Here is a 23,610-nt window from a genome sequence, read left to right as displayed (position 1 = left end):
AGGATCAGCGGTCAGTCCCTCACTACCTTCGGCATAACTGCACTTGGTCTCCGACCCATTTATACGTCTTAAAGACCGCATAGTGATCCTTGGCTGACCTATCGGTTATATACCAGTTAGTGCGAAAGTCTCTGATAAGTTTGTCGACATTCTCGATGCCTTTGGTCTTGGCCGCCTCAGCAGTGGCCTTCCAGTCGACGGTCTCCCACTGCGTTGTGGGATTCGAAATGGGGTTGTCGCCCAAATTCATCAACTTGATATCCATATTGTTGGGCGTTCCCAACTTCCTTTTGGCCGCTTCGATGAGAAATGGACCGTGGTCGCCTGCCCGCGCGATGTTGATTTGCTCCAGAGTTTTATCAAAACCTTCCCACATGTACTTGTTTGCGTCGGTCCTGTGGCGCATATTGTTGACCAATTCGCCGAGTTTCAAAGTGTAGGCGTTAAAATCGCCGCTTGCACCCTTCATGGCCTTGTAGGGCGGGAAGTTGGTCACTCTCTTGTTGGGAGGGGTCGTGTAGTGCGTGTAGAGTGTTTTAGCCGTCTCTTGGATATCCGGCCTTGCCGTGCTCTGATCTGCCGTGGGAGGGCCGACCAGTTTGTCAGTGGGACGTGATTTCCCGAGGGAGGCCATGAGTTCATTGAAGTTGCATCTACCGCCGCCTTTGCCTCTGCACGCTACCCACTCATTGTTCACGCATCCGGTTTTGTCGTCCCATTTCTTGCACCGGAAGCCCAGGGTTTGGTCCACGGGGTCGTTCAGCCCGTCGATTTGGTAGGCGTAAAAGAACAACACCCGCTCAAGACATCCCTGATATCCTCCGGCCCAGACACTCGCGGCGATGTACGCAAGCGCGAGGAAAATTGAAGTCTTCATAACGAGCAGACAGGGACACAGATTAACATAGACAACAGAAAGCGGTATACGCGGAGCAAAACTGAGCAAAGACAAGAGGAAGGAACCGAGGATAAATGGATAGGCCTCTTGTTTTTCTTCTCAACTTTGATTTTGTTTTTATATATTTATTTATATATTTGTTTATTTAGTTTAATTTATATTTTTTGCAACCCAGACCTCTACACCGGAGCCGAAGTGTTGTGGGGGGGTTCAGCAACATCGCCTTCTGTGCCTGAACAGCCGCGAGCTATAGTTCACATCTAGTTGGCGCTAGAAAACAATTCCCTCACAGGGGTTAAGGAGTGGATCTCAGGGTTGAGATCAAGGTGATTCTAATGTTACATCCAGGCACATCCTAGGCTCACTCCTGATGCATGATAAAATCATTCAAAGTATCGGTTTAATCGTCAGCTTCATCCCCCATTATTGTCAAGGGCTTCTCATCTCTTCCGAGAGCCTTTCTTTGCGCAGCCCTCCTTCACTATGAAGCCATCACTGTTCTTCTTCACTACCTTGGTGGCAGGGGCCTTTTCTGCCCATTCTGGCTCCCATCTTCACCTTCACGTCTCCCACCGAGCACGCACATCAGAAGCAACAGACGCTAGAGATGACCAAGGTCTTGACGAATGGCTTGCAGCCAACAAGCGGGCGCCACCCAGCGCGCTCAAGGCATGCCCTCTGTCCTGTCATGAAACTGGTAATAGCAGTTCAGGGGCCGGATGGTTCTTGTTTCCCGATGCGTCAAGGCTCGCTGCGTGCAACGAGACCATGCTGCTCAACTTTGTCGTCCAAAACGAAGTTGATGCTGCCAGTAGTCATGGGCCCAAAATGGGCATCAGGGCATGCACAGCCGACTATAGCTCGGCCACGCAGGCTGCCTACGAGCCACAAGATGAAAGGGCAGCTCTTTGCCCAACCCCTAATCATGCCCTCGTCGAAGCGTCCATCAGAATGTCCCATTCTACCGCTGGGAATGATGATGGCTTTGCCGTTCAGGATGTGTTATCTGCTGGCCACCAGATTGTCAATTATTTCAGATCACAAAAGCCTTCCTGCGTGGAGAACGCCTTGGCTTTTGGGTACTCTCAATCCGCAGTCGTGGGAGTGTTTGCCGGTGCGGAGGTCCACCAGCATGGCGTGACCACGAACGTTCTCAACAAGTTGCTCGACTATGTGGAGAAAAACTCGGTCTCCGAAACGACTGTCGTCCAGCTGTGTCAAGCCGATGGCCGTGGCGCAGACTACGGCATCGGTATCATTGTGAGCAGCGCAAAGCATCTGCCCGTCGTCCAGGACGCCGTCAAGAACTGGGTAAAAGGGCGATGCGTCTCAGCGGCGGATGGTGATGAGGACTGGACGACTGTAACCCTGCGCGTCCCTGCCCGTGTCAAGCCAAACTCAGATGCCATTGGGAATATGACGTTACCAACCGCGGCTGCCCACCTGGGGTCACGATCCCGGATTGTTGCCCGGGCGGAGTGCCAGACAACCGCGGTCAATCCTGGCGATGGCTGCTGGGCTTTGGCCGACCGGTGCAAGATTACCGACACCAAACTGAAAGAGTACAATCCCCGTCCAAACTTTTGCAACACTCTTGTTGCCGGCGAGAAGGTCTGCTGCTCTTCCGGCAGCTTGCCTGACACTGTCCCTCCTGGAAACTCGGACGGCACCTGCAAGACAAGACAGGTGATAGGCGGCGACATCTGCTACTCCCTGGCATCCAAATGCGGTCTAAGCCTGCAAGACTTTTACAAGGTGAACACGGAAGCCAATCTGTGCTCGAACCTGAAAGCCGGACAGCATGTATGCTGCACGCGTGGCAAGCTGCCCGATTTCCGGCCCAAGCCCAATCCCGACGGATCCTGCTCCACGTACACCACCAAGGCAGACGACGACTGTTACGGCCTTGCCGCAGCGAACGGCATAACTGTTGCAGATATCGAAGATTTCAACAAGAAGACGTGGGGCTGGAGCGGCTGCAAAGTGCTCCCAGTCAAGTTCAAGTTGTGTCTGAGCTCAGGGACGCCGCCTATGCCTGCCCCTGTTCCGGTAAGTATATATATATGTACATCTGTACACTTCGAACCCGCTTTTGAAGAATATACACTGATGTTACTCTTTAGAACGCTATCTGTGGGCCGACTGTAAGGACTTCCAGACTGCTGCACCAAGCCTGAAATTGTTCGGACTAATATGATTCAAAGGTTCCCGGCACCAAAGAGCCAGCCAAAGGCACCGACCTGTCCACGCTCAACCCGTGCCCCCTGAAGGTTTGCTGCAACGTGTGGGGTCAATGCGGCACGACAGATGATTTTTGTACTGTGTCCAAATCAGAGACTGGCGCTCCTGGCACTTCTGCGCCCGGCAAAAATGGCTGTTAGTACTTCTATCCAGCAACATCTACTGAAACTCTGGAGAGACACGGCTGATCCCGAAATTTAGGCATCAGTAACTGCGGAAGAGACATTGTCAAGGGCCCGGCGCCCCTCCGGAAGATCCAGGTAGCATACTTTGAAGCCTGGAACTATAAGCGCAAGTGCTTGACCATGGATGTCGGCCAGATCAACACGGATAAGTATACGCATATCCACTTCGCTTTCGCCGATGTGACAAAGGACTTCAACGTCGATATAAGCGCGGTTAAGGAGCAGTTTGACCTCTTCAAAGGTATGTCCGGGGTCAAGAAGATTATTTCGTTCGGCGGCTGGGACTTTAGTACTATGCCTGGCACTTTCAACATCCTTCGTGAAGCTGTCAAGCCTGCCAACCGGGATATCTTCCAGAGGAATCTCGTTGCCTTTGTCAATGAGCACAACCTCGACGGTATCGACCTCGACTGGGAGTATCCTGGAGTAAGTAGCACACATTTACCACATTTTACTTTTACACTACGGACTTGTGTTAATGTAATAAATCCAGGCTCCTGACATTCCTGACATCCCCGCGGGTGACCCGGAGGCAGGTATGGACTACTACCACTTGCTCTCCAACGTCAAAAAGGCATTGGGCGGTTTCAAAACAGTCTCCTTCGCAGCCCCGGCTTCCTATCATTATCTGAAATCTTTCCCTATGGAACGAATGGGCATCCATCTCGACTATATCATCTACATGACCTACGATCTCCACGGCCAGTGGGACTACGACAACAAGTGGACTTCGTCCGGCTGTCCCAGCGGCAACTGTTTAAGGTCCCATGTCAACGAGACAGAGACCAAAGATGCCCTGTCGATGATCACCAAGGCTGGCGTGCCCTCTGGAAAGGTGGTTGTCGGTGTGACCAGCTACGGCCGGTCATTCAAGATGGCCGAGGCCGGTTGCACTGGGCCAATGTGCAAATTCACCGGTACCTCGCGCATATCCAACGCCGCAAAAGGACGCTGCACAGACACGGGCGGCTACATCTCCAACGCGGAGATTGATGAGATCATCAACAGCGGCAAAGTCACCAAGCAGTGGACAGATGTCGGCTCCAACTTCCTGGTCTACAACGACACCGAGTGGGTGGCGTATATGGATGATGACATGAAGGCTGCTCGTGCGAAGTTCTATGATTCGTACAACTTTGCTGGAACCACGGACTGGGCCGTTGACCTGCAGGAGTTTAGAGAGTAAGTGCCCTGAGCTGAGCCTCATGGACCTCGCACACCTCTGCAGTGATATGCTCATGGTACTAACTCTCCGCAGTGGCAGCGGTGGTGACGACTACCCTGATGATTACGAACCCTACATCGACACCAGCATGTACCCAGAGTGTGTAACCAAGTACACTACCTTCAAGGAGCTCGATGACCACAAGGATTCGATCCCCGCTCACTGCATGGAGCAATACATTTTCAATGTTGAGGTCGCCGTCATGGAAGCAGCCTTGGAGAAGTACAAGGACCTGGTCAACAATGGCTACGACGAAAAGTTTAAAATCTACGCAGGCTACGTCGACGACCAAGTCCAGGACCAAATCGACGCCTTCATGGGCAGCGGCAAGGCGGACAAGTACTTCAAGTGCACGGAGACCAAGGACGTTATGTGCTGCTCCAAATGCAACATTCCCCAATGTATGGTGGATTGCGACAAGTCCGAGGATTGTAATGGTAGGGTTACAGTCGATATCAAATGCCCGACAACTCTCAAGAGCGGTTCCAGCGGCATCATCGCAGTAGGCGATCATTTTCCCAACGCCACATACACGCTGCAAGACTCCGAGGGCTTCTGGAAGGACATTGGTGCCGAGTACGGCATCGAGGAGTCGTGGGTCAAGTTTGGCAGAAGGTATGTCAGGGCCGGCAATGGCTGTCAGTATGCTGGCGAGGATGTCAAGGACTGCATCGACAAGCAGGTCAGTGGGTTTTACAACTATCCCATGAAAGACACGGTCAAGGTCTACAACCCCAAGGACCTTATCGGCGATTCGTACGACAAGACTGAGGACCTCCTCAACCGTCTCAAGATCGTCAGGGACAATGCCGATGACGATGAGCTCATGCAGTGGTCCGACCTGGTCGACGCCGGATCCCTACCCGCGTTGACGATACAGACTGCCGTCGAGAGTATGGACAAGATTGTCAAGACTGCCAAGGATATCAGCAAGAAAGAGCGCGAGGAGTTCATTGTCAATTTCCTCACAGGGTTGCTCTTCTTCATTCCCTTCGTGGGAGAGGCCGCCGGCGCCACTGGTCTGACGGCGGTTCGCTCCATGCTGCGCCTGGCAGGCGCGGCTGGCGAAACGGGCCTGCTGGTGCATGACATTATCGAGCGCCCTGAAAATGCCTTTATGAGTGTCTTTAGCTACTTGGCCGGGGCCGGAGTTGGGCGAGCCGGGTTTAAGAACGCTGCCAATGCGAGACGGTCCATGAAAGCCAGCGACATTAACAATCTGGGGCCAATGAAGGTGGATCTGGACCTGATTGAGACTCTGCGTGGCGCCACTTGTCGTATCTGAGGTTGAATCTTTTCGATCGACCGGCCCAGCCACACCACTACACGGAAAAAATGAGGAAAAATAAACCCACCATCAGGACTCACCTGGCTAGTAATACAAATGTGGTCTGATGAGGACGCCGCTGCAAGTATATAGTCTTAGTTATTCAAACGATCAACAGATAACAGCTTCGAAAGCCTCGTGGTTCCGCCTCTCTGTTGATATGATAAAGATATGATACAATTCACAATTTACCCGAATACCCGAGCCTACGATTGCTATGATAGATCTATAGCCTCATACAAATGTTCTAATCAACAGAAACAAAGAGGCATTGTCAAAGTACCGCAGTCCACACCCTGTCGGCTATCAAAGCCATTTTTATTCTGAGCAATAGAAATATCTCCGATCTAGAACAAGTCAGGGACCCACATTCTTCAGCCGTTCAGCTATCGAGAATTGAGAATTGTCGCAAGTATGGTATTGGGAATAGCCGGCAAAGAGAGTATGAATCTCCAGTCGTGTGATTGCATGATTCTGGTACACAACACGGAGGGTTCAAAGCAGAGAACAGGATGTCACCAACTCCAGAATTGATATTAAATTCAAGACATAATTTGCCTCCTCAGCTGAGCTTTTCCACCCAGGTAATCTGAGACCGGAGCCGTCCAATCTTCAAGAGGACGGCAGGTCGGCACGCAAGTCGGTCACGTATTCTTTAATTTCAGGCGCCCTTGTTCTTTTCATAAATCGTCTAGCAAGGCATGGGAGAGTAGCTTAGTGTAGTCGAGCGGATATATTCCCGTTCGAAACAGAGAATACCTCACACAATTCGACTTTAGTTGTAGAGTAGCATCCAGGCCCAGATTAGACAGTAGCCTTGGCATCAAACAACATCTAAGGGAATATGCTGGGGAGGCTTGTCAATAATCAGCCTCATTCCAGGCTGCACAACTCCTCCCTTCTTCACTGTAGCCATGACACCCGCCAACCGCCTGACAATGTGACGCTCTTCATCACGAACCAAGAACCGGTCCTTCAATCCAGCCTGGAACTTGTCAATTTGAGGACAGGGGTTTCTCAACCCTGTGAGGGCAATGACAGCATCGCCGCCCTCAGCCACGCCATCTCCAACAAAGCGAATTTCCGTCCCGGCACCCAGACTCAAGAGATCGACTCCCTCGGTGGTAATATTCTGTCCGAGAGCACCAGGCTTCAGAAGCTGCGATTTTATCTCATCGGTCGGCAATGTTACGCATATATCCCGCAGCACTTCCATTGGCATAAGGTGCACTTGGCGAAGGTTTGCTGGTGGAGGCTTGATGTGGAGGCGTGAGCGGTGCTGAACGGTCTCGCCGGCGTGACAGTCGCCTTCCACGCCGAGATTGGCGATGAGTTTGATGGAAGACACGGCGTTCTTGGAGAAGTTATGCGAGGCCGACGTCGTCACTGAGAGGACGTGTGGTGTCGTTGATTGAGGGTCTGCCATGGTTGAGGTATGGAAAGCCGACGAGGTGCTCTGAACAGACCTCTAAACCCACTTGATCGCTCGCTGATTGTAGATTTCAATCGTCTGTCACGATACTATCTTCCTTGGAAATTCCATGAAGTGGGGAAGGAGAGTAGAATAAGGACAATACGATGGCATCATTGGCATGACTCACATGAGAACATGTGACTCTGAATCCTGCTATTGGCTGGCTGCCTCGTATTTTTCCAGCTGTTTATCCTTGAACAGCCACGAGGTTATGGTCCCTCGACCGTCTCGCAATTTCATGGTTTGATATTGAAGACGCGTGGTACTCAACCATGGTTGACCTGGATAGTTGCCGAATGTTAAATGGTAGCGTTGTCGCAGGGTCCTAGAGATTCCGGTCGAGGATACCTGTAGCGACGGGCTCAAAGGCTCTGGTTCCTTCCTTTATTGTACCCATCCCGCAGTTCGCGTCCGTTTACTGTACGAAGACGGTTTTGCTTTCGCTGCTCCTTTGTGCAACTTCTACTATAAGATGATATACGTGTTGCTCCAATTCCTGCGGGCCTGTTACAGTCCGGGGGTCTACCATGAGCGTGACTGATCTGTCTTGTCCCCTTCGCCTAATCAGCTTTCCCGAGTAGGTAGCAACGGCTCCTATCGCAGAGATGTGTCTATCTGGACGACTAATGCTATTGCCCGGTGGTCCGACCACATTCGATTAGATGAATTTGGCATTTCACCAACTCATGTCCCAGGTGTGAAGACATGCGAGCACTAGGTCTCTCTGGGCCGGTCTTGGGGGAATTCGAACATGACTGTTTCCCGGGGAAGGAGGCTCGAGGCCCTAACTCTCCATGAACAGAAGAATCGGCCCGCTCCTTGTCATCTCGATGTCGCCACAGGGTCTCCGCCCCAGAGTTGATCTCGTTGGTTGGAGTCGCCAACGAGGCAGACATCTAGTCGGTCGCCATGCCCTCTCACATCGTAGATTGCTAGTCGAATAAGCTCCAGATACACCATGCGTGACTCTGTTCCGTCACGAACTCGCGCCAGCGCCATCTACACGGGCACCGCGGGCCGTACTCGCTGTTCAGGAATTGATTCTTCTTCTGTCTTTCATGTTTGCCAGCTGCTTTGTGTTATTGCTGCTCGGAATATGGCACCAGACTGGCCAATGTCGATGTGCCCATTATCCGCAATCCGATCCGCAGCATATTAGGGTAATCAGATATGGTGTCGATCAACCCAAGCCCAACCCACAACCAGTGTATTTCCAGCTTGGCGGTTTCCCTCGGGTTACGGGCTGTTGAGCAATAACTATTCGCATCGTTCCGGGCCTTAATGGCTATAGTTTAGCGCTGACGCATCTTGAATACCGATTCGGGCTTGGATCCTTCATTAGCATAAGCCTTTCCATAGTCCAGTAATATTCATAATTGGGCGCCTAAAACCATCGACTAAACCTCGCAGAGGCCTAACTTAGTTTGCATTGGATTGGCGACACAGCCATGAGCTCCAATGATCCGATACTTGGGATGCCTAAAAGTGTCTCGACATCCAACCATAGCTAAGAGATTCCAGTCCACATACTTCGTACTGAGACAGCAAGCATATTGAACTTCCTAAGTCCTATTCAGCCACCGCATCGAAAATGTATCAAGAAGTAGTATAAGAGCACGTTAATCTCCATAGTTGAACATCATCATTATCAAATAATTAAGCTAACACAAATGTCAGGGATCGTCCCGGAAGTCCCGTTGCCGGCGCTCGCACCAACGACGGTGCCTACTATGTTAATTTCCCGGGTGGTGTCAACGACATTGCGATCTTTACCTTGGAGGTGCAGCGAGTCAAGGGCACCGAGACAGTCTCCGTCACCCTCAATGACAATGGAAACGGCAGTGCGCCGGGCACCAAGTGGTCGTGCACCTCGACCAATGACTCTGTTGAGGGAACAGTGGAGAAATGTGCCTATGATGGCGACATTAGCTTGACCCCTTTCAATTCCTAGGATTCACTGGCTTGTGATAGACTTTGTCGTTCATTCTGTCTGTGTAGCATAAGTGCAATAGACGTTACCATATACATGTTAATTTTCTTAAATTTCTGGTATTCATGAGAGGGGTCTATAATCTCTATGCTACTACACTACACGGGCATGGTTCCCTTCTATTATTCGCGTTTCTTTTTCCAGGCGTCCCGCGAATCCCTTCAAGTCTATTCAGTAATGTCCTTTACTCAGACTTGTGTTCATATTAACGTTTCTGTAGCAATTGGCCGGATTATCTTTAGGACTATGAAGTCGGTTCTAACCATTAGGCTCGATTTTGGAAACTCGAAAGACCTCGCTTTCCGTCTTATTCGTCACAGCCCAGACTGAACCCATCGCTCGAAAGAGAGGATCAGCATCTGGCCATTTGATTCCAGTAGCCCAAGCTGATCATGTTACAGTGCGTACAAAATGTCGTCGGTCTTTCCCGGATCTGTTGTTTCGACACAGGCATCAGTTGGCGTAAGTGAACCCTTTGTCAAGGAGGGTTAGAACACTAATGAACTCTTTACCGGCATACTGCCATTGTCAGTCTCCCGTCATGCTATCTGAAGCATGTTCGGATGTACCCGGATGGCCAGCTTCCTGCAGCAAACACAACATGTTGGCCGGATGTGTTGCCATTCCAAGGTTCAGCTTCATTGTCTTTTGGAAGATAAACTTGCTTAGATTTCCTGAGATTTCTAGCTAAGCCGAATTTAGGGTGAAGATTCTTGCAAAAATCAAATTCTTCCCTTTTTTCCCTTTTTGCACCCACCTCTTATTCTTCCAGCGGCGGCGTATCTGAGCAGAGAGTCACCATTACCCTATACGACCAGTCAGCGCGCTATGGAGCCAGGAATAGAATGAATGGATAATTACTTACGCGGCAGGGTACCGAGTACCTTCAATCTCTACCTTCTCCGCCAGGGTCCTAATCTCCTGCACTTCTTGGTCGCTCAACTGCAGCAGTGCAGCCGCCGCATTTTCGTCCATCCTGGCGGCCGATTTCGTACCAGGAATAGGGACGATATCCGGTCCAGTCGCCAGCAACCACGCAAGGGCGACCTTTGCCGGAGTGATCTCATTACCATTAGCCACAATTTCAATTTCTCCACCAGTTTTAAGATTTCCGGGAAGTTTTCCTCCGCGTATTTGGGGTACATGCGGCGCAAGTCGCCTTCGGGGATATCTGCGCGAGATTGGAATTGGCCTGTCAGTATACCCCGTCCAATTGGGCTAAAAGCAACGATAGCCACGCCGAGTTCGCGGCAGGTCTTGAGGATCTCTGACGCTGGTGAGTCAATATCTAGTGCAAACAGGCTATATTCCACCTGCAAGGCGGTAATAGGGTGCACGGCATGCGCGCGCCGTAACGTGGCTGCTGAGACGTCCGATAGACCCAGACAGCGAATTTTGCCTTGGCTAGATATTTAAAGGTCAAACCTCGCTTGCTTTATATTATGTGAAGGCGAAGCTGGATGACCTACTTCTTCAGCTCCACCATGGCTTCAATCGTCTTTTCAATCGGCGTGACTCCGTCCGCCCTATGACAGTAGTAGAGATCGATGGTGTCGATCCCCGAGTCTCTGAAGACTTTGTCCACATGCAGCCTTGGCATACTCGGGATCGGACCGGAAAGTATGGCTTCCATTAGGCTGTCGCTGGAGCCCGAACTTGGTGGTCAGGAAGACGTCATTGCGCTTGCCGGATCGTTTGATCCATTCCCTCACAACGTCCTCGCTGCCACCGTAGATGTCGGCCATGTCCCAAAAGCGCAATCCGGCGGCATGTGCGTGCTCCAAAAGGGCCACTTTCTCATCAAGGGTACCAGCTGGTCCGTAGAATCCGCCAATGCTCCCAAAACCAAGACCGATGGCAGAGACGGAGGGCCCATCTCGGCCCAGCGTACGTAGGGGAAGAGACATTTGGAGGCTAAAGAGACTTGGAAAGGATATGAGGCGAGAATAGGCCTGTCAAGTCCAAAGCAATTCCTGGTTATATACTCTTGGTAGTCCTTCATGAGCTTTACCCGTTGGGTTCCCGACTCTTCTTAATTGACACGGCAGTCCACCGCGGGGCGCCTGAGTATATATAATAAGGCGACCAGCGCGATGATATTTGAGATTCTGCGCATCCCACTAGTTAGCTATTGAATGACTCCAATTTAGTAGTAGTAGTAGTAGTAGTAGTAGTAGTAGTATTTAGTAATGTCCGGAACAGGTGCCCCTGGCCTCCCATGGGGTATAGGGACGTGCTAATCTATGGAATCACGTAAAGTGTGAGTACGACCCTAGAAAGCAAATCAAGGAGCTTAAAGGCAGTCGCAATTAGTTATTTAATAAGTCTGCGTGGGCCGACTACGGCAGCCAGGCGGCAAAAAAATGAAAAAAGAATTGGGGTGAGCCGGGATTGAACCGGCGACCTTACGATTAAGTGACTAAAGTGTAACTTCAGTCGTACGCTACTCCCAGCTGAGCTATCACCCCATTTGTTGATTCATACCACCAAATTGTATTATAGGAGGGACGATTATGCACCGACACCATCAATCCACATTGACAACAATCTCCCCCTCTCCAACCGGCCGTTCAAATCCATTAATGTACCGTTCCAACACATCTTCTGTCAGATAGAATGCCGAGTCTCCATCTTTCTCAATCAGTGCATTTCTAGCTGCTACTCTCCGCCGAATCTCTGTTGGATCCGCGTCCAGGTAAACCAGCACCCAGCGCCCACCCGATTCCGAAATGAGCGCTTTCCACACCTCACGGTCTTCACGGAATGCGAAGGAGAAGTCAAGGACGACGTTTGCATCGTCATGTTGGAGAATATGGACAAGTTGCTGCCTCAGAGCTGCTTCCGCCTCGTTTTGATACTTCTCGTAGTGTTCCTTGGGGTAGTCCACGTTCCAAAGGCCATGATGAGAGTAGACATATGCGTCAATGGAGAGACGAGTGAAAGATGGATATGCGGAGCAGATTGATTTCGCGAAAGTGGTCTTCCCAGATCCTATTGAGTCAGCAGATGCATCTATGGTGATGGGTTGACATAGTTACCTGCCACTGCGCAGGTCATCAAGACAACCGGGCGAGGATCCGAGGAAGTGCGCTGAATGGCATTACCAAGGCGAGCAATAGCATCCGACGGACGACTCATGATGCGAACGTGAATTCGGCAGAATCCTGTAGAAGTTGCTTGACAAATAGTTGGAGATCAGTACATGTTTAAAAAGTTCAGTGTATGACTCATTTATACGACGGAACCAGTAAGACCATTCCATATCCACGTCCATGCATGTAGATCATATCGACCAATGTAACTAGGGCTTATCAAAAAGAGAAGCCAAATACTAAACTATCTGCTCTTGTTTAGGACATCGGCAAACTTATTCTCCAGATGGTTCTCCAACATCCGTTTATGCCCATCAGAAATCTTCCTGGCGTCCGTCAGCGTTTTCGCGTACTTGTCAATCAGCTCGTCCAGACTCTCTTCCTCTCCCCAATCCTCCTGTGCTGCTTCTTTGGCCGCGATGGCCTCCTTCCACAGTGACTCCATCTCCTCAGTCCAACCAAGGGCATCCGCTAGTTTGCGCACCCCATCATCGCAATCACCCAAGATGCACACATCTTCCGCCCGCTTTCCAAAGTCTCCTACCGTCTCGCGATTTACAAGCACCCGTGGGACGCCTTCACGGGCTAAAGACGGCAGTCTCGAGCACGGAGCAACCTTTAAACTCGTCCCCATCACAAGCATCATATCCGCCTCAGGTACTTCCTTCTCTTTTTCATCAAATTCCGCAGGGAGAGACTGTCCGAAGAACACCACGTCCGGCTTAACAGCTCCATCGCAGTCAGGGACTTGACAATAAGGCACAGTGCCTGTCCTGATTGCTTGCTTCATCAAATCATCCGGATAGAGAGTCTGGCACTTCCAGCAGTGCTGTGTCCGCCAGCTGCCGTGCGCATTGAGGATCTTGTCCTCTGGGACACCGACATCCCGCTCTAAGCCGTCTATGTTCTGAGTGAACACGAAATGAAGAAGGTTCTTCTTCTCTAGAAGAGCGAGAAAAGCGTGGGTGATGGTCGGTTTGACGGTGCGAGGATGCCTGGCACGCGCGATGGCATAGAACGGCTCGGGAGTATGCTTGAAGTACTCGATGTGGAAAATAGCTTCGGGATAGGGCAGTTTAAGAGGTTTCAGTCGGTCATAAATGCCAGTCTCAGGCGATCTGAAGTCGGGGATGCCGGCCGCGGTTGAGATGCCTGCGCCAACAAGCACAACGATCTTGTGCACCTGGCCATTCTTGATGAGGTTGGCGATGTGTTCGATCTCCGTCATTTTGTCACTCTGAAGGCTTTAGAACGCTGATAATTGTTTTTAGGGAATCGACGTTTAGGGAGTGCCGTGTTTCTATGCTCTGAAACGCAGACAGCTGTCAGCCTTGCATGATAATCCATCACCAGGGCAACCCCGTCTGGGCATCTAGCAATCCGACATTAGCCAACAAATCATCATCGATAGAGCTCTAGGTGGGAAGTCTGAAGTTCTTATAGGTCCTCATACTTCTCTCAAGTCGCATACGATTTGATGGAGATCCCTTGTTGAAGGCTGTGGACGCCCCCAGCGTCGAGGGCCCATGGCAGCTCTTTCCACTCCGTTTCCCAGCGCCTATTTCAATCTCTCGGATAACTAGTTGAAGGTCGGGTACATATAGGTCTGGTGTCTCTCTAGTAAGCAGTTATAGTGAATCTGCTCGCAACTGGCGGTACGCTTCGTCCGTTTGATAGCTCTCTTGTAATTAGATAATTTTCTATCTTAGAAATGGCAACTCAAGCGCCGGTGGTATCACTGCAATGTACACCTCACAGACACAAGTCCAGCGCTTAGTACCTGTACAGCCAGTGACAACGTATTGCCGTTCCTATTTCAAAAACGCCAGTTCATTGATCCATTTGGTACAGAGATATAAGCGCCTGAGCATGGGCCTCATTTCACTGCGCTAATTGACAGTTACATTAAAGCATTGCATGTCCACGCATAATTTCAAGGGTCGCGATACTCTAGCCGCCCATATTCAAGATGCTACTTTCCCGCCTATCTCGACACAAAGTCCTCCTTAGCCTCGCAACCCAAAATGCGCTCGTTTCGCTCGCAGTCGCAACACAGTGCTACTTCACAGACGCCAGTTCCGGCTTAGCAGAGCTATAACCCTGCTTCCTGACAGGATTAACGGCCCTTGCTGTGCAATCAATAAATCAAACGGAGACTCCAATGATTTATCTGCCTGACTAACGGGCTTTGCCTAAAGCGCTGCCATCCTGGACGATACCAAGGTTGCTCTTCGGAACTGTGTCAATTTTCTGGTGGTCTAAGCGTGCAGATCGATAGTCTGAGTGTTCCTTTACTGCTCTTCACCGTATTGACCATGTGAGCCCTCCTCGCACCCAGACCTTCGCTTAGGAGACCGGCGAGGTGCCCGTGCCAACCAACGAGCGGGGAACCAGGTGGACGGTATCACCAAGCAGTTTATCTACACCTCCACGCTGAAGGTAAGGCCACATCTCGCTTTCGCGGGGCATCTCTAGCGAATGCGTCTGAACACAAGGAGACGGAGGATCTGCAGGGATAGCCATCCACTGGAAAAAGGTTAGAGTTGCGAGACATAAATCCAGCCCCAACGATGGCGGCCGGACGATCCTCAAACCACATTTATCCACACCCTCGTAACAGCCAATTATCCAACAGTCCTTGACTCACAATTTCTATTGTCTCGGTTGCCGGCGGTGTCATGCGATCCTCTGCAATTTGCACGAACCTTAGCGACCCCGCAATCAAGGGGTAATTGAGGCTATTGAGCCTGTTCCATCCGGTTCTTGCAAGCTAGCCTACTCTCTACATGGCATTTTATCCGTGAGCCTGGTCCAAAAGTGGAAAACGATGTTTTATCTGAAGAGTATCACGGACTCGCTTCCGGTTTCAAGTGGATTCCGTTCCATTATATGTGGAGCCCCGACCTGGCTGGCTAAGATATTCAAGCTTTACCCCACAGGAGCCTGATTCTGTTTCTCCATGAAGCCAATTTTTTAGACGGCGGTCTCGGGAAATCGGGGCACCGTCCGTGGACAAATCCAGCGGGATCTACGGGTTCTACACATATATAAGAATCTTTAACTCCCCTCTACCTTCATAAATGAACAGGACAACTAGCCAACGGCAAAATGACTCTCCTTCTTCTAGCTGGCCTGGTCGTTGCAGCTAACGCCCTGACGGCCACCGTCAACACAGGGCAAACCTTCCAGACCATGGATGGGTTCGGCTTCTCGCAGGCCTTCGGCCGCGCCAACGATCTGATCAATCTCAATGCGGACCAGCGCCAGTACGCCCTGGACCTCCTCTTCAGCCCCACCAAGGGAGCAGGCATGACCATCCTGCGCAACCGCATCGGCTCTGGTAGCGGCGACAGCATTCTGCCAACATCCCCTGGCTCCCCGAACGCCACGCCGCAGTATAAGGATCTCGGCACGGACTCGAACCAGGTGTGGGTGACGCAACAGGCCGTCAAATACGGGGTAAAGTCCATCTATGCCGATGCGTGGAGTGCCCCGGGGTTCATGAAGACCAACAACGACCAGGCGAACGGGGGCTATCTGTGTGGTGTCACGGGAGCGAATTGCGCGAGCGGTGACTGGAGACAGGCGTATGCAAATTACCTGGTCAAGTATATCCAGGACTATGCGGCGTTGGGACTGCAAATCACGCACGTGGGCTTCTTGAACGAGCCAGATCTCAAGTATGTTCCCTTGCCTTTGCTCAGCAGCGGCGTCAAAACTGACGAAAGGACAGGACAGCATACTCCTCAATGCTCTCGGACGGGATCCAGGCCGCTGACTTTATCAAGGTGCTGCATCCCACCATGCAAAAGGCAGGCCTGAGCCACGTGGGCATCAACTGCTGCGACGCGATGGGCTGGAAGGCACAGCAAACTCGCACCGCACAGCTCATCTCGGCCGGCGTCGAGAAGCTTCTCTCGCGGATCACCTCGCACTCGTACTCGTCTGATCCGACCAGCCCCATGGGCGCCTCTATCCCCGTCTGGCAGACCGAGAACGCCGACCTCTCGGATAAGGGCACGTGGGAGACGACCTGGTACTCCAACGGGGGCCAAGGCGAGGGTTTAACCTGGGCGCAGAAGATCTACACGGCCATCACGCAGGGCGGGGTGAGTGCATACCTGTACTGGGAGGGCTTCGAGAAAGATACCACCAACTCGTGCCTGGCGATTACCGATGGAACGAATATCATCCCGTCCGGGCGATTGTGGGCGTTTGCGCAGTGGAGTCGGTTTGTACGACCTGGCGCGGTGCGCGTGGCAGTCTCCGGGTCCACTTCGACGCTCAAGATGACTGCATTTAAGAATAAGGATGGCACTGTTGCGGTGCAGATGATTAGCTCTGCGTCTTCGGCGACACCGGTGACCGTCAAGGGGTTTTCGGCTCGCTCGGCCAAAGCATACCTGACAGATAACAGCCACAATAACGTTAGCGGAACCACCGTGTCACTAAGTGGAGGAGCGGCTACTGTCAATGTTCCTGGATATGCAATGGTGACTGTGGTTCTATCGTAGGCGATACCTCCGCCACAAGACAAGGACTACGATTGCTACTTCGGCTACTGTCGCGGCGCATTGTGCTCAGAGTGCCAGATAAGGATGGACGGACATACCTGCCAGGTGCAGAATGTGCGATATTCTCAGTGTCTATAATCACTTTAGCTATTTTCAATGATTTGCTTTTCAGACGGGCTACGTGGTAAATCAAAATCTGAAAGAGGACAGACACTGATGTGGCATCGCAACCATACTTTGATCCTTGCAGTGAGATATTTCAGGTAGACGCTCCCTTAACCTTGGAGGTCTCTCGGAGCAGTCTATGGAAGGTTTAAACTGCTTAAGGTCAGATTCTATTCGTTTTGAATGTGTCTATTCTACAGCGTAAGGAATGAACGATGGAAGCAGAAGTCCACCATGTAAAATCACGTTCTATAACCGCAAACATTCCACTATAATCGAGCAAGACCGGCTTACTCTTCTCTATCCCCTGCTCGATGGAAACCTCCGTCGAAGAAATGAATATCACCCAATACAGACCAGTACGCAAGATTCCATCAGCCCAACGTAACCGTAATTCCCGCAGTAGCCGAGCAGCTCTGCGTCGCAACATCATCCGACTCCTGATACACCTCGCTACAGTCACTGTCGCCAGCCGCACAAGTCACGGATGAGCAACTCGAGTCACTAGGTGTAGCCGAGAATCCTGCTGTGATGAATTCCGAGTCCGAGTCCATATCAATTGCGGACAAGTCCCAGAAGAGCGTGTCGCTGGCTTTGGTGTACTCGAACTGGAGGACGCTGGCCTGGCTCTCAGTGGTGGCCATCTTGATGGAGATTCCGCCGCCATTGGAGTTGGTCTGGTAGGTCTCGGAGTACGTCTCACCGGAGGCGATGGTTTGCATGGCGGTGGAGGTATCGGAGGTGGACCACAGGTAGACGGTGGAGTCGAGGTTATTTACAATCTGGACGCTGCCGCCGCTGCTGCTGGTTGTGGCGCTGGGGCTGGCGGCATGGGAGGTAGTGCTGATGCTTGTGCTGGAGGTGGTAGTTGCATCATGCCTAGTCATGCTGCCACCGGGTAGAATTGCGGAAGGGCCGAGACAGCCAGCGCAAAGGCCGCTGGGAAAAGGATTTTGGAAAAGAACATGGTGATTGACCGATTTAAAGGAGTGTTAGGTTTAAGGAGAGACTGTGCACAATGGCAATTGGTAGTAGAAAGGAGAGTGTGAGGATCAACCTCGTTTAGGGAATAATTCTATAAAGAAAAAAGGCTGTAAGGACTGCTTGCTTTGCGTGAGCGGTCGACATGGTCGTGGCATGCCCTGCAGCCCCTGCTATATTTATACCCCATGGTGGAGTATGGGCGTCGCGAACACTTGATCAAAACGGTCAGCGCATACACGTGGATAGCATGTTTCAGCCCCGTTCTCATCGATCAGGTCCATTTGGGTCGTGACTGGAGGCTTACTCGACGTTCTGTAGCCGCATCTATATCTGTCGAGGCTGCCGCTGTTCAGGACATGATACGAGGACTCCTACTGTGTTTCCTCATGAACACAGCCAATTGAATGGGAAACTGACAAAGCGCTGGAGCGGTTCTTAAGCGATTGGACCAATAATACAGCGTGATTTATCTTCATTACCCACTGTGGTCTCGACTCTTGAATCCAGACCTTTTTGTGGGTCCCCACTTGGTCGATTGCGGGACTAAAATCGTAAGCGCATTACGCACTCAGGGGAGATACTCAGACGGTCTGCCTTAGGACTCAGACATAGGGTATATAGTTCCTGGCAGGAACTCATGGCATAAATAAACCGAGTATGGCTCGTCCATGGTAGTGGCGCTGTCGTCAGCACGTTCATCCTCTAAGAGGACTTCGTCACCAAACCGAAACTCGTTTTCCCACGCAGGTCAACCGTCTCATTCCCGGATCTCTGAACAACTGGTCATCTGGACTTGCTGTATTCATTTTGAAATTCGCTGACACGTTCAGTTCAAGTCCAATACGGGACACCAATGTTGATCCGATTTCTGACACTCTCATAACTGCTCATACATTACGGGAGACTCTAGGCCAGCAAGCCCTCCCTATCAAACAGTGGATGCTTGAAGAAACAAACTGTCTCACTATTAGGTAGTCAAATTAAGTATTAATGGGCATTATCCTAACAGATGAACACCATCACTTTTCCTGCTTGACCCAGAACTAAAATCTCGGGAGTATCAGCGCAATCAACCAAAGCGGACATTCCATATGTCGAGTTCAAAGCGTCGAGCCCAGATTTCAGAGGTTTCAAGTACAGCAGTACGATGAGGACAAACGAATCCTGAAATGTCAATAATTAAGCTGTTATTTAAGCAGCCGGTTGCGCGACATCGGCAGGCGCATCCGCAGGAGCACGGCCGGCATCCGGATGAGGATGTTTCTCGGCATGTGGGTGCATTCCCACTGGTCCCTCTCTTCCACTATAGTAGAAATTGAAGATCTCAAAGCACATGGCGCAGAGAGTCCAGAAGCTACAGGCGTGAGTTAGCAAGCCTAACGGCACTCCACACATCAGTTATCAACATACAAAGCCAGGAAAGAGAAGGCTTCGGCAGTTCTCTTGCGGGTGCATGAGCTTGAGACACCGAAAGAGAACCATCGACAGTTCTCTTGCCCAATGTGCTGGGCAAGGAAGATGAATGCTGCAAGCCACCTAATCATTGTTCATTAATAATCACGTCTCAAGAAACAGGGAAGTATATAAGCGTACAAGTAGGAAAAGACAATGTCCAAGGGCAGCATGTATCCGCGGTTACGTTTCATAGCTGATACTACCATCGCAGGAATATAAAACGCTGTTGTTAGAACAGCCTGCCAGAGTCAGAACCATATTTCCCGTCATCTAGGTGCGATAGACCTACAATCACCAGCGGATAGACCACTCTGTAGCCATCCCTCTTGGTCACGGCCCAAGCCGTGATGCCCATGACGATGACAGCACTCAGCCATGCGAACAGACGGGAGACGAGGAGAAAAGGGCGGAGCGCATCTCTTGCAGCCCAGGCCATTTTGGACGTTGTTGTTGTGTGCGGTCAGCTCGGTATCAATGGAATATGAGACGTTGCAGCTCGTGTACATAATTACACCAAACACTTCCAGAGCTCCTTTTAACCATTTTTGGCTGTCCTTGTGGTGTGACTCGATGCCGAATGTCATGAAGTCATCGACCGGGATGGCTGAGAACCATTGGCCGAACCACGGATAGGAGACAGCAGCTGGAGTCTGGCATCACATCTGTCACACGATCAGCACATTATAATCAAATTGATAATCAATGATGTCTGAGCCCGGATTCAATGATTACATCAGACATTGTTTAATGACATACTATATGTATTGTGCAGCGCCCCGGATGCCGCGTACCTTGCATGGTGCTCCTACCCCGCAGACAGATGAACTGGGAGTGATGCCGAATGGGCAGATTACAAATATTCAATGGTTCAGTATATCCATGCTGTGATATAGCCTCTGTAGATCTGTAGATCTGTAGATGATGTATGACCGGCCCGCGTGGAGCCTTATTGTCGAACAACCCATTGACCCACCAAGTTTCTGAGCGGGAATACCACGGCTTTCAAGTACCTACACTGCGGGCCTCGAGCATTTACGTCCAGTGACGGACAAAATGTACCTTCGGCTCTCACTTCTGCTTGCATGTATCCTGACGTACAATAAGCAGGGTAAGATTGACAAATTGCAACTGATGACATTGCAACTGATAACTAGCAATCTTCGGAAGAGTCACAAAAACGAAAGTGAAAAAAAAATGGTCACTACGAGGGTCGAACTCGCGACCTTGGCGTTATTAGCACCACGCTCTAACCGACTGAGCTAAGCGACCAGTTGTTGAAGGTAAGCAAGCTTGCCATCTTGACAAAGGAAAGAGATCCACATTTCCTTTTCCCATTGTGTATGGAACGAGATGATCATGCTAACACAAAGACTTAATCTGGCTCAGGCCCTTGGCGTGTCTTTTCAAAATGGTTCTCCTGCACTAGCCCTATTTATCTCACTTAGTCATAGTTGACTATGCGTTGTGGATCCCTACTCGACCTCACGGCAGGTATAATATATATAGTTCGACCATTCCGCGTAGTATGCCCAACCACTATTGACCTTTGCTCATCAATGTGGATATCAAAGATTATGGGAGAAACCATGCGATGGAACTGTGCGAAATATCGATGTTTTATTATCAGCAGAGAAGTTAATTAAGGATTGTCGACTCCTCGTTCTACAGGGACTTCCGTTCTTCTATCCACGAAAGAGAGGTAGCTATGGAACTACGTCTAACAAAACCTAGATGTGCACACCTCGGTACAATTTGTACCCTAATTGCTCGCTGATATCAATTGCCAAGCTGGAATACATTTCCTGCATCAAAAGACTTCCGAGGAAACATCTGATAGCCTTTCTGGTTAGCCAGAACGACCTTGCCCCTCTCATCCGTGAATTGACAGTTGTAATGCGTATGACCAAATGCCCAAGCTTTGACAGCCGTGGACGTCCAGCATTCCTCCGAGGACAAATCTGTCATGAAGGCCGAGGTCACATCGCTATGTTTATGCCTGTGACTCATACAGCGCGAATCCATGGATGGGCAGTGATGAGTGAAAATGAAGATGTGTCTCGGTGGCTCCTCCTTTGTAATCTTGGAAACCTCAGCATTTAGCCATTTGACGTCCGACTCATGAGCGAGGTTATGGTCTTCCACGGTCCAGTGAAGGATATCTTTAAAATCAACCGCTCGGGACTCGACGGAAAACTCCTGCTCCGGAGTGACGTGAGAGAACAGGGTACATCCAAGCACAGTGTGTGTATCCGAGATGTCGTAGCGAGTCTGGTCCAGAAAGACGAAGCGTCCAACTCTGGAGGAAGAGATCCGCGTCCGTTCCATCTTTGCTTCAAAGGCTCGCATCTTCTTCTTTGCAGTCTGGAGCGACATATGGTATGGTTCATGATTTCCAAGAACGAAGAAGACAACCAGATACCGTTGGATCTGATATTCGAGGAATTTGAATAGTTGCTCGTTCGCTACATGGCCAATGTCCCCGAGTAGTGCAAGATACGATGCTGTGTTCTGGAATTGGAAATCATCATACGAGGAATGCGTCTCGAGATGAAGATCAGACATGATCTGGAATGACAAAGGAGCCATGTTAATGCCCCTGCAAGCCAATGTAATTAGTCCACTTTGATATGTTGAGAGGGAGTGAGAGTTGTTACTTCAATGGCCCAAGCGCATTCCACGTCATCAGTAAAAGCAGCATACCGTAACCATGGATTGTTTGCGGATATCACACCCGGGTTATTAACAGATGCATATGCCACTTTCAAGTGAGTATACGGACGACTCCTGCCTGTACTACGAGAGGAAGTTAACGAACAGCGACTTTATGTTGTATCACGTGAGTGCCAGCAATTGTTCTGTTATTGTTTCTTCGTAGCAAGCTTGGTGATGTCCGCATGTGACGCGTGAGACTTGGCAGGAAGAACTGACTCTTTTGATGGCGTCGCGTTGCTACGTCTCGACCTGAGAATTTATCGTCCATTGACGAGCTTTAATACCCTCTATCCTCTTTCTGTTTGAATACTCTCCAGTTAGACCCCGGGCCATGCTTGCACTGCAAGCATGACATCACTCTTAAACGCGTGGAGAAGCGCCCTTCGTCGCAAGTCCTCATCCTCAAAGCTACCCCCCAAATGTTACATATTTTACTCTACCATCAGAAACGCCAATAGAGGAAGTGACTTTACCTCACTATAAATCGGAACATTATTTCCCGGTCCATATCGGGGATGTATACGAGACCAGGTACCAGATCACGGGCAAGCTTGGCTATGGAGCATACTCGACCAGCTGGCTCTGCCGAGTTCTTCAGTAGGTGTCTTTTCCACGCGCAGCCAGGAAGCTTTGCGTTAAACTATTTTCAGGAGCGACAAATATCGATTACTGAAGGTGTCCACGTCACTACCAGCAATTCCTACTGCAAGCGATCGTGAGCTAAAGATTTACGAGCACCTTTCGAAATTCAATTCTAAGCATCAAGTCCACTCGCTGGTTCGCGAGCTGTATGACTCATTTGATCTTCAAGGACCGTTCGGCAAGCACCGCTGCCTGGTGATGCAGCCAATGCGTATGACGCTTCTTGAAATGGTGAGCCTGAATCCGCAACCGTTTGATATGCCTCTGCTCAAAATGACTGTCAATCGACTTTTGTTGGCCCTTGATTGCTTGCATACCGAAGCTGAGATAGTTCACACTGGTACGCCGCCTCTCACTGATATAGTGGGGAGCTCAATACTAAGTACAACTAGATTTGAAGGCCGACAATCTAATGCTTACTTTGGAGGACAACACCATGCTAGTGGATTTTGCGAAAGCAGAGACTGAGGATCCTAGACATCGGAAGAAGATTGATGAAGCTCATACCATATACAAGAGCCGCAGATTCCGCCGACCCACCGGAGGCAAAGGTTTTGGCCTTCCTATCCCGTGCGACTTTGGCGAGGCACGGATTAGCCAGAGACAGGAGTCTGGCCCGTTTGTTCAACCGCATATTTACAGAGCACCTGAGATTACAACTAGAATATGAGGACCTGTGAAATTGATGCTGAAAATGACTGCTACT

General features: G+C 50.5%; 12 protein-coding genes and 2 non-coding genes across 14 annotated transcripts; 4 read left to right on the top strand and 10 right to left on the bottom strand.

Moving 5' to 3' along the window:
* Positions 1 to 109: 109 nt before the first annotated feature.
* P174DRAFT_335142 (uncharacterized protein) lies at positions 110 to 877 on the bottom strand (the record flags this gene model as incomplete). The annotated part of the gene is made up of 1 exon (XM_024821681.1): positions 110 to 877. A coding segment is annotated over one exon (768 nt), but the record flags the coding sequence as incomplete, so codon positions are not given.
* Positions 878 to 1,381: 504 nt separating this feature from the next.
* P174DRAFT_435325 (putative glycosyl hydrolase, family 18) lies at positions 1,382 to 5,834 on the top strand (the record flags this gene model as incomplete). Its single annotated transcript, XM_024825927.1, has 6 exons — positions 1,382 to 2,947; positions 3,022 to 3,042; positions 3,103 to 3,274; positions 3,341 to 3,750; positions 3,818 to 4,506; positions 4,583 to 5,834. 6 exons carry the CDS (start codon positions 1,382 to 1,384, stop codon positions 5,832 to 5,834), a joined length of 4,110 nt encoding a protein of 1,369 aa, XP_024677801.1.
* An 865-nt stretch (positions 5,835 to 6,699) lies between these two features.
* P174DRAFT_378720 (MOSC domain-containing protein) lies at positions 6,700 to 7,302 on the bottom strand (the record flags this gene model as incomplete). Its single annotated transcript, XM_024822853.1, has 1 exon — positions 6,700 to 7,302. One exon carries the CDS (start codon positions 7,300 to 7,302, stop codon positions 6,700 to 6,702), a length of 603 nt encoding a protein of 200 aa, XP_024677800.1.
* Positions 7,303 to 9,031: 1,729 nt separating this feature from the next.
* On the top strand, positions 9,032 to 9,301 carry P174DRAFT_378775 (uncharacterized protein; the record flags this gene model as incomplete). The annotated part of the gene is made up of 1 exon (XM_024822862.1): positions 9,032 to 9,301. A coding segment is annotated over one exon (270 nt), but the record flags the coding sequence as incomplete, so codon positions are not given.
* A 799-nt stretch (positions 9,302 to 10,100) lies between these two features.
* Positions 10,101 to 11,247, bottom strand: P174DRAFT_425140 (aldo/keto reductase; the record flags this gene model as incomplete). The annotated part of the gene is made up of 5 exons (XM_024825263.1): positions 10,101 to 10,146; positions 10,206 to 10,402; positions 10,438 to 10,744; positions 10,810 to 10,866; positions 10,943 to 11,247. The coding sequence occupies 5 exons, from the start codon at positions 11,245 to 11,247 to the stop codon at positions 10,101 to 10,103; spliced, it is 912 nt and encodes a 303-aa protein (XP_024677798.1).
* A 469-nt stretch (positions 11,248 to 11,716) lies between these two features.
* On the bottom strand, positions 11,717 to 11,808 carry P174DRAFT_t171. Its single transcript has one exon. It is a non-coding gene; the product is annotated as a tRNA-Phe (tRNA).
* P174DRAFT_396802 (AAA family ATPase) lies at positions 11,806 to 12,505 on the bottom strand. Its single transcript, XM_024823757.1, has 2 exons — positions 12,379 to 12,505; positions 11,806 to 12,331 (listed from the first exon to the last, which is right to left on the bottom strand). Exons 1-2 carry the CDS (start codon positions 12,476 to 12,478, stop codon positions 11,868 to 11,870), a joined length of 564 nt encoding a protein of 187 aa, XP_024677797.1. The 5' UTR covers positions 12,479 to 12,505; the 3' UTR covers positions 11,806 to 11,867.
* Positions 12,506 to 12,578: 73 nt separating this feature from the next.
* P174DRAFT_445809 (SIR2 family NAD-dependent protein deacylase) lies at positions 12,579 to 13,722 on the bottom strand. Its single transcript, XM_024828421.1, has one exon. It carries the CDS (start codon positions 13,658 to 13,660, stop codon positions 12,677 to 12,679), a length of 984 nt encoding a protein of 327 aa, XP_024677796.1. The 5' UTR covers positions 13,661 to 13,722; the 3' UTR covers positions 12,579 to 12,676.
* A 1,866-nt stretch (positions 13,723 to 15,588) lies between these two features.
* Positions 15,589 to 16,940, top strand: P174DRAFT_414101 (glycoside hydrolase; the record flags this gene model as incomplete). Its single annotated transcript, XM_024824380.1, has 2 exons — positions 15,589 to 16,112; positions 16,166 to 16,940. Coding segments are annotated over exons 1-2 (1,263 nt in total), but the record flags the coding sequence as incomplete, so codon positions are not given.
* Positions 16,941 to 17,485: 545 nt separating this feature from the next.
* On the bottom strand, positions 17,486 to 18,212 carry P174DRAFT_515921 (putative GPI anchored cell wall protein; the record flags this gene model as incomplete). The annotated part of the gene is made up of 1 exon (XM_024832245.1): positions 17,486 to 18,212. The coding sequence occupies exon 1, from the start codon at positions 17,996 to 17,998 to the stop codon at positions 17,486 to 17,488; it is 513 nt and encodes a 170-aa protein (XP_024677794.1). The 5' UTR covers positions 17,999 to 18,212.
* An 859-nt stretch (positions 18,213 to 19,071) lies between these two features.
* On the bottom strand, positions 19,072 to 20,042 carry P174DRAFT_414098 (MARVEL domain-containing protein). The gene is made up of 4 exons (XM_024824379.1): positions 19,840 to 20,042; positions 19,689 to 19,789; positions 19,506 to 19,631; positions 19,072 to 19,449 (listed from the first exon to the last, which is right to left on the bottom strand). The coding sequence occupies exons 1-4, from the start codon at positions 19,984 to 19,986 to the stop codon at positions 19,287 to 19,289; spliced, it is 537 nt and encodes a 178-aa protein (XP_024677793.1). The 5' UTR covers positions 19,987 to 20,042; the 3' UTR covers positions 19,072 to 19,286.
* Positions 20,043 to 20,745: 703 nt separating this feature from the next.
* Positions 20,746 to 20,819, bottom strand: P174DRAFT_t170. The gene has a single exon. It is a non-coding gene; the product is annotated as a tRNA-Ile (tRNA).
* Positions 20,820 to 21,326: 507 nt separating this feature from the next.
* Positions 21,327 to 21,923, bottom strand: P174DRAFT_378817 (uncharacterized protein; the record flags this gene model as incomplete). The annotated part of the gene is made up of 1 exon (XM_024822867.1): positions 21,327 to 21,923. One exon carries the CDS (start codon positions 21,921 to 21,923, stop codon positions 21,327 to 21,329), a length of 597 nt encoding a protein of 198 aa, XP_024677792.1.
* A 769-nt stretch (positions 21,924 to 22,692) lies between these two features.
* On the top strand, positions 22,693 to 23,574 carry P174DRAFT_378956 (putative protein kinase; the record flags this gene model as incomplete). Its single annotated transcript, XM_024822876.1, has 3 exons — positions 22,693 to 22,859; positions 22,913 to 23,244; positions 23,297 to 23,574. Coding segments are annotated over 3 exons (777 nt in total), but the record flags the coding sequence as incomplete, so codon positions are not given.
* Positions 23,575 to 23,610: the final 36 nt, after the last annotated feature.

This window comes from Aspergillus novofumigatus, assembly GCF_002847465.1.
Source record: "Aspergillus novofumigatus IBT 16806 chromosome Unknown P174scaffold_10, whole genome shotgun sequence".
NCBI lineage: Eukaryota > Fungi > Ascomycota > Eurotiomycetes > Eurotiales > Aspergillaceae > Aspergillus > Aspergillus novofumigatus.
The sequence above is the reverse complement of the archived record's forward strand: the minus strand, read 5'-3'. Positions and strand labels throughout refer to the sequence as shown.

Excerpts from the sequence above, each read along its gene's own strand:
- P174DRAFT_396802 (XM_024823757.1), bottom strand. The coding sequence starts at position 12,478 with ATGAGTCGTCCGTCGGATGCTATTGCTCGCCTTGGTAATGCCATTCAG. Across the intron at positions 12,332-12,378 it reads GATGACCTGCGCAGTGGCAG|GATCTGGGAAGACCACTTTC; the intron begins GTAACTATGTCA and ends CTGACTCAATAG.
- P174DRAFT_445809 (XM_024828421.1), bottom strand. The coding sequence starts at position 13,660 with ATGACGGAGATCGAACACATCGCCAACCTCATCAAGAATGGCCAGGTG.
- P174DRAFT_414098 (XM_024824379.1), bottom strand. The coding sequence starts at position 19,986 with ATGGCCTGGGCTGCAAGAGATGCGCTCCGCCCTTTTCTCCTCGTCTCC. Across the intron at positions 19,790-19,839 it reads TGGTCTATCCGCTGGTGATT|GCTGTTCTAACAACAGCGTT; the intron begins GTAGGTCTATCG and ends TGACTCTGGCAG. Across the intron at positions 19,632-19,688 it reads GACATTGTCTTTTCCTACTT|GTGGCTTGCAGCATTCATCT; the intron begins GTACGCTTATAT and ends AACAATGATTAG.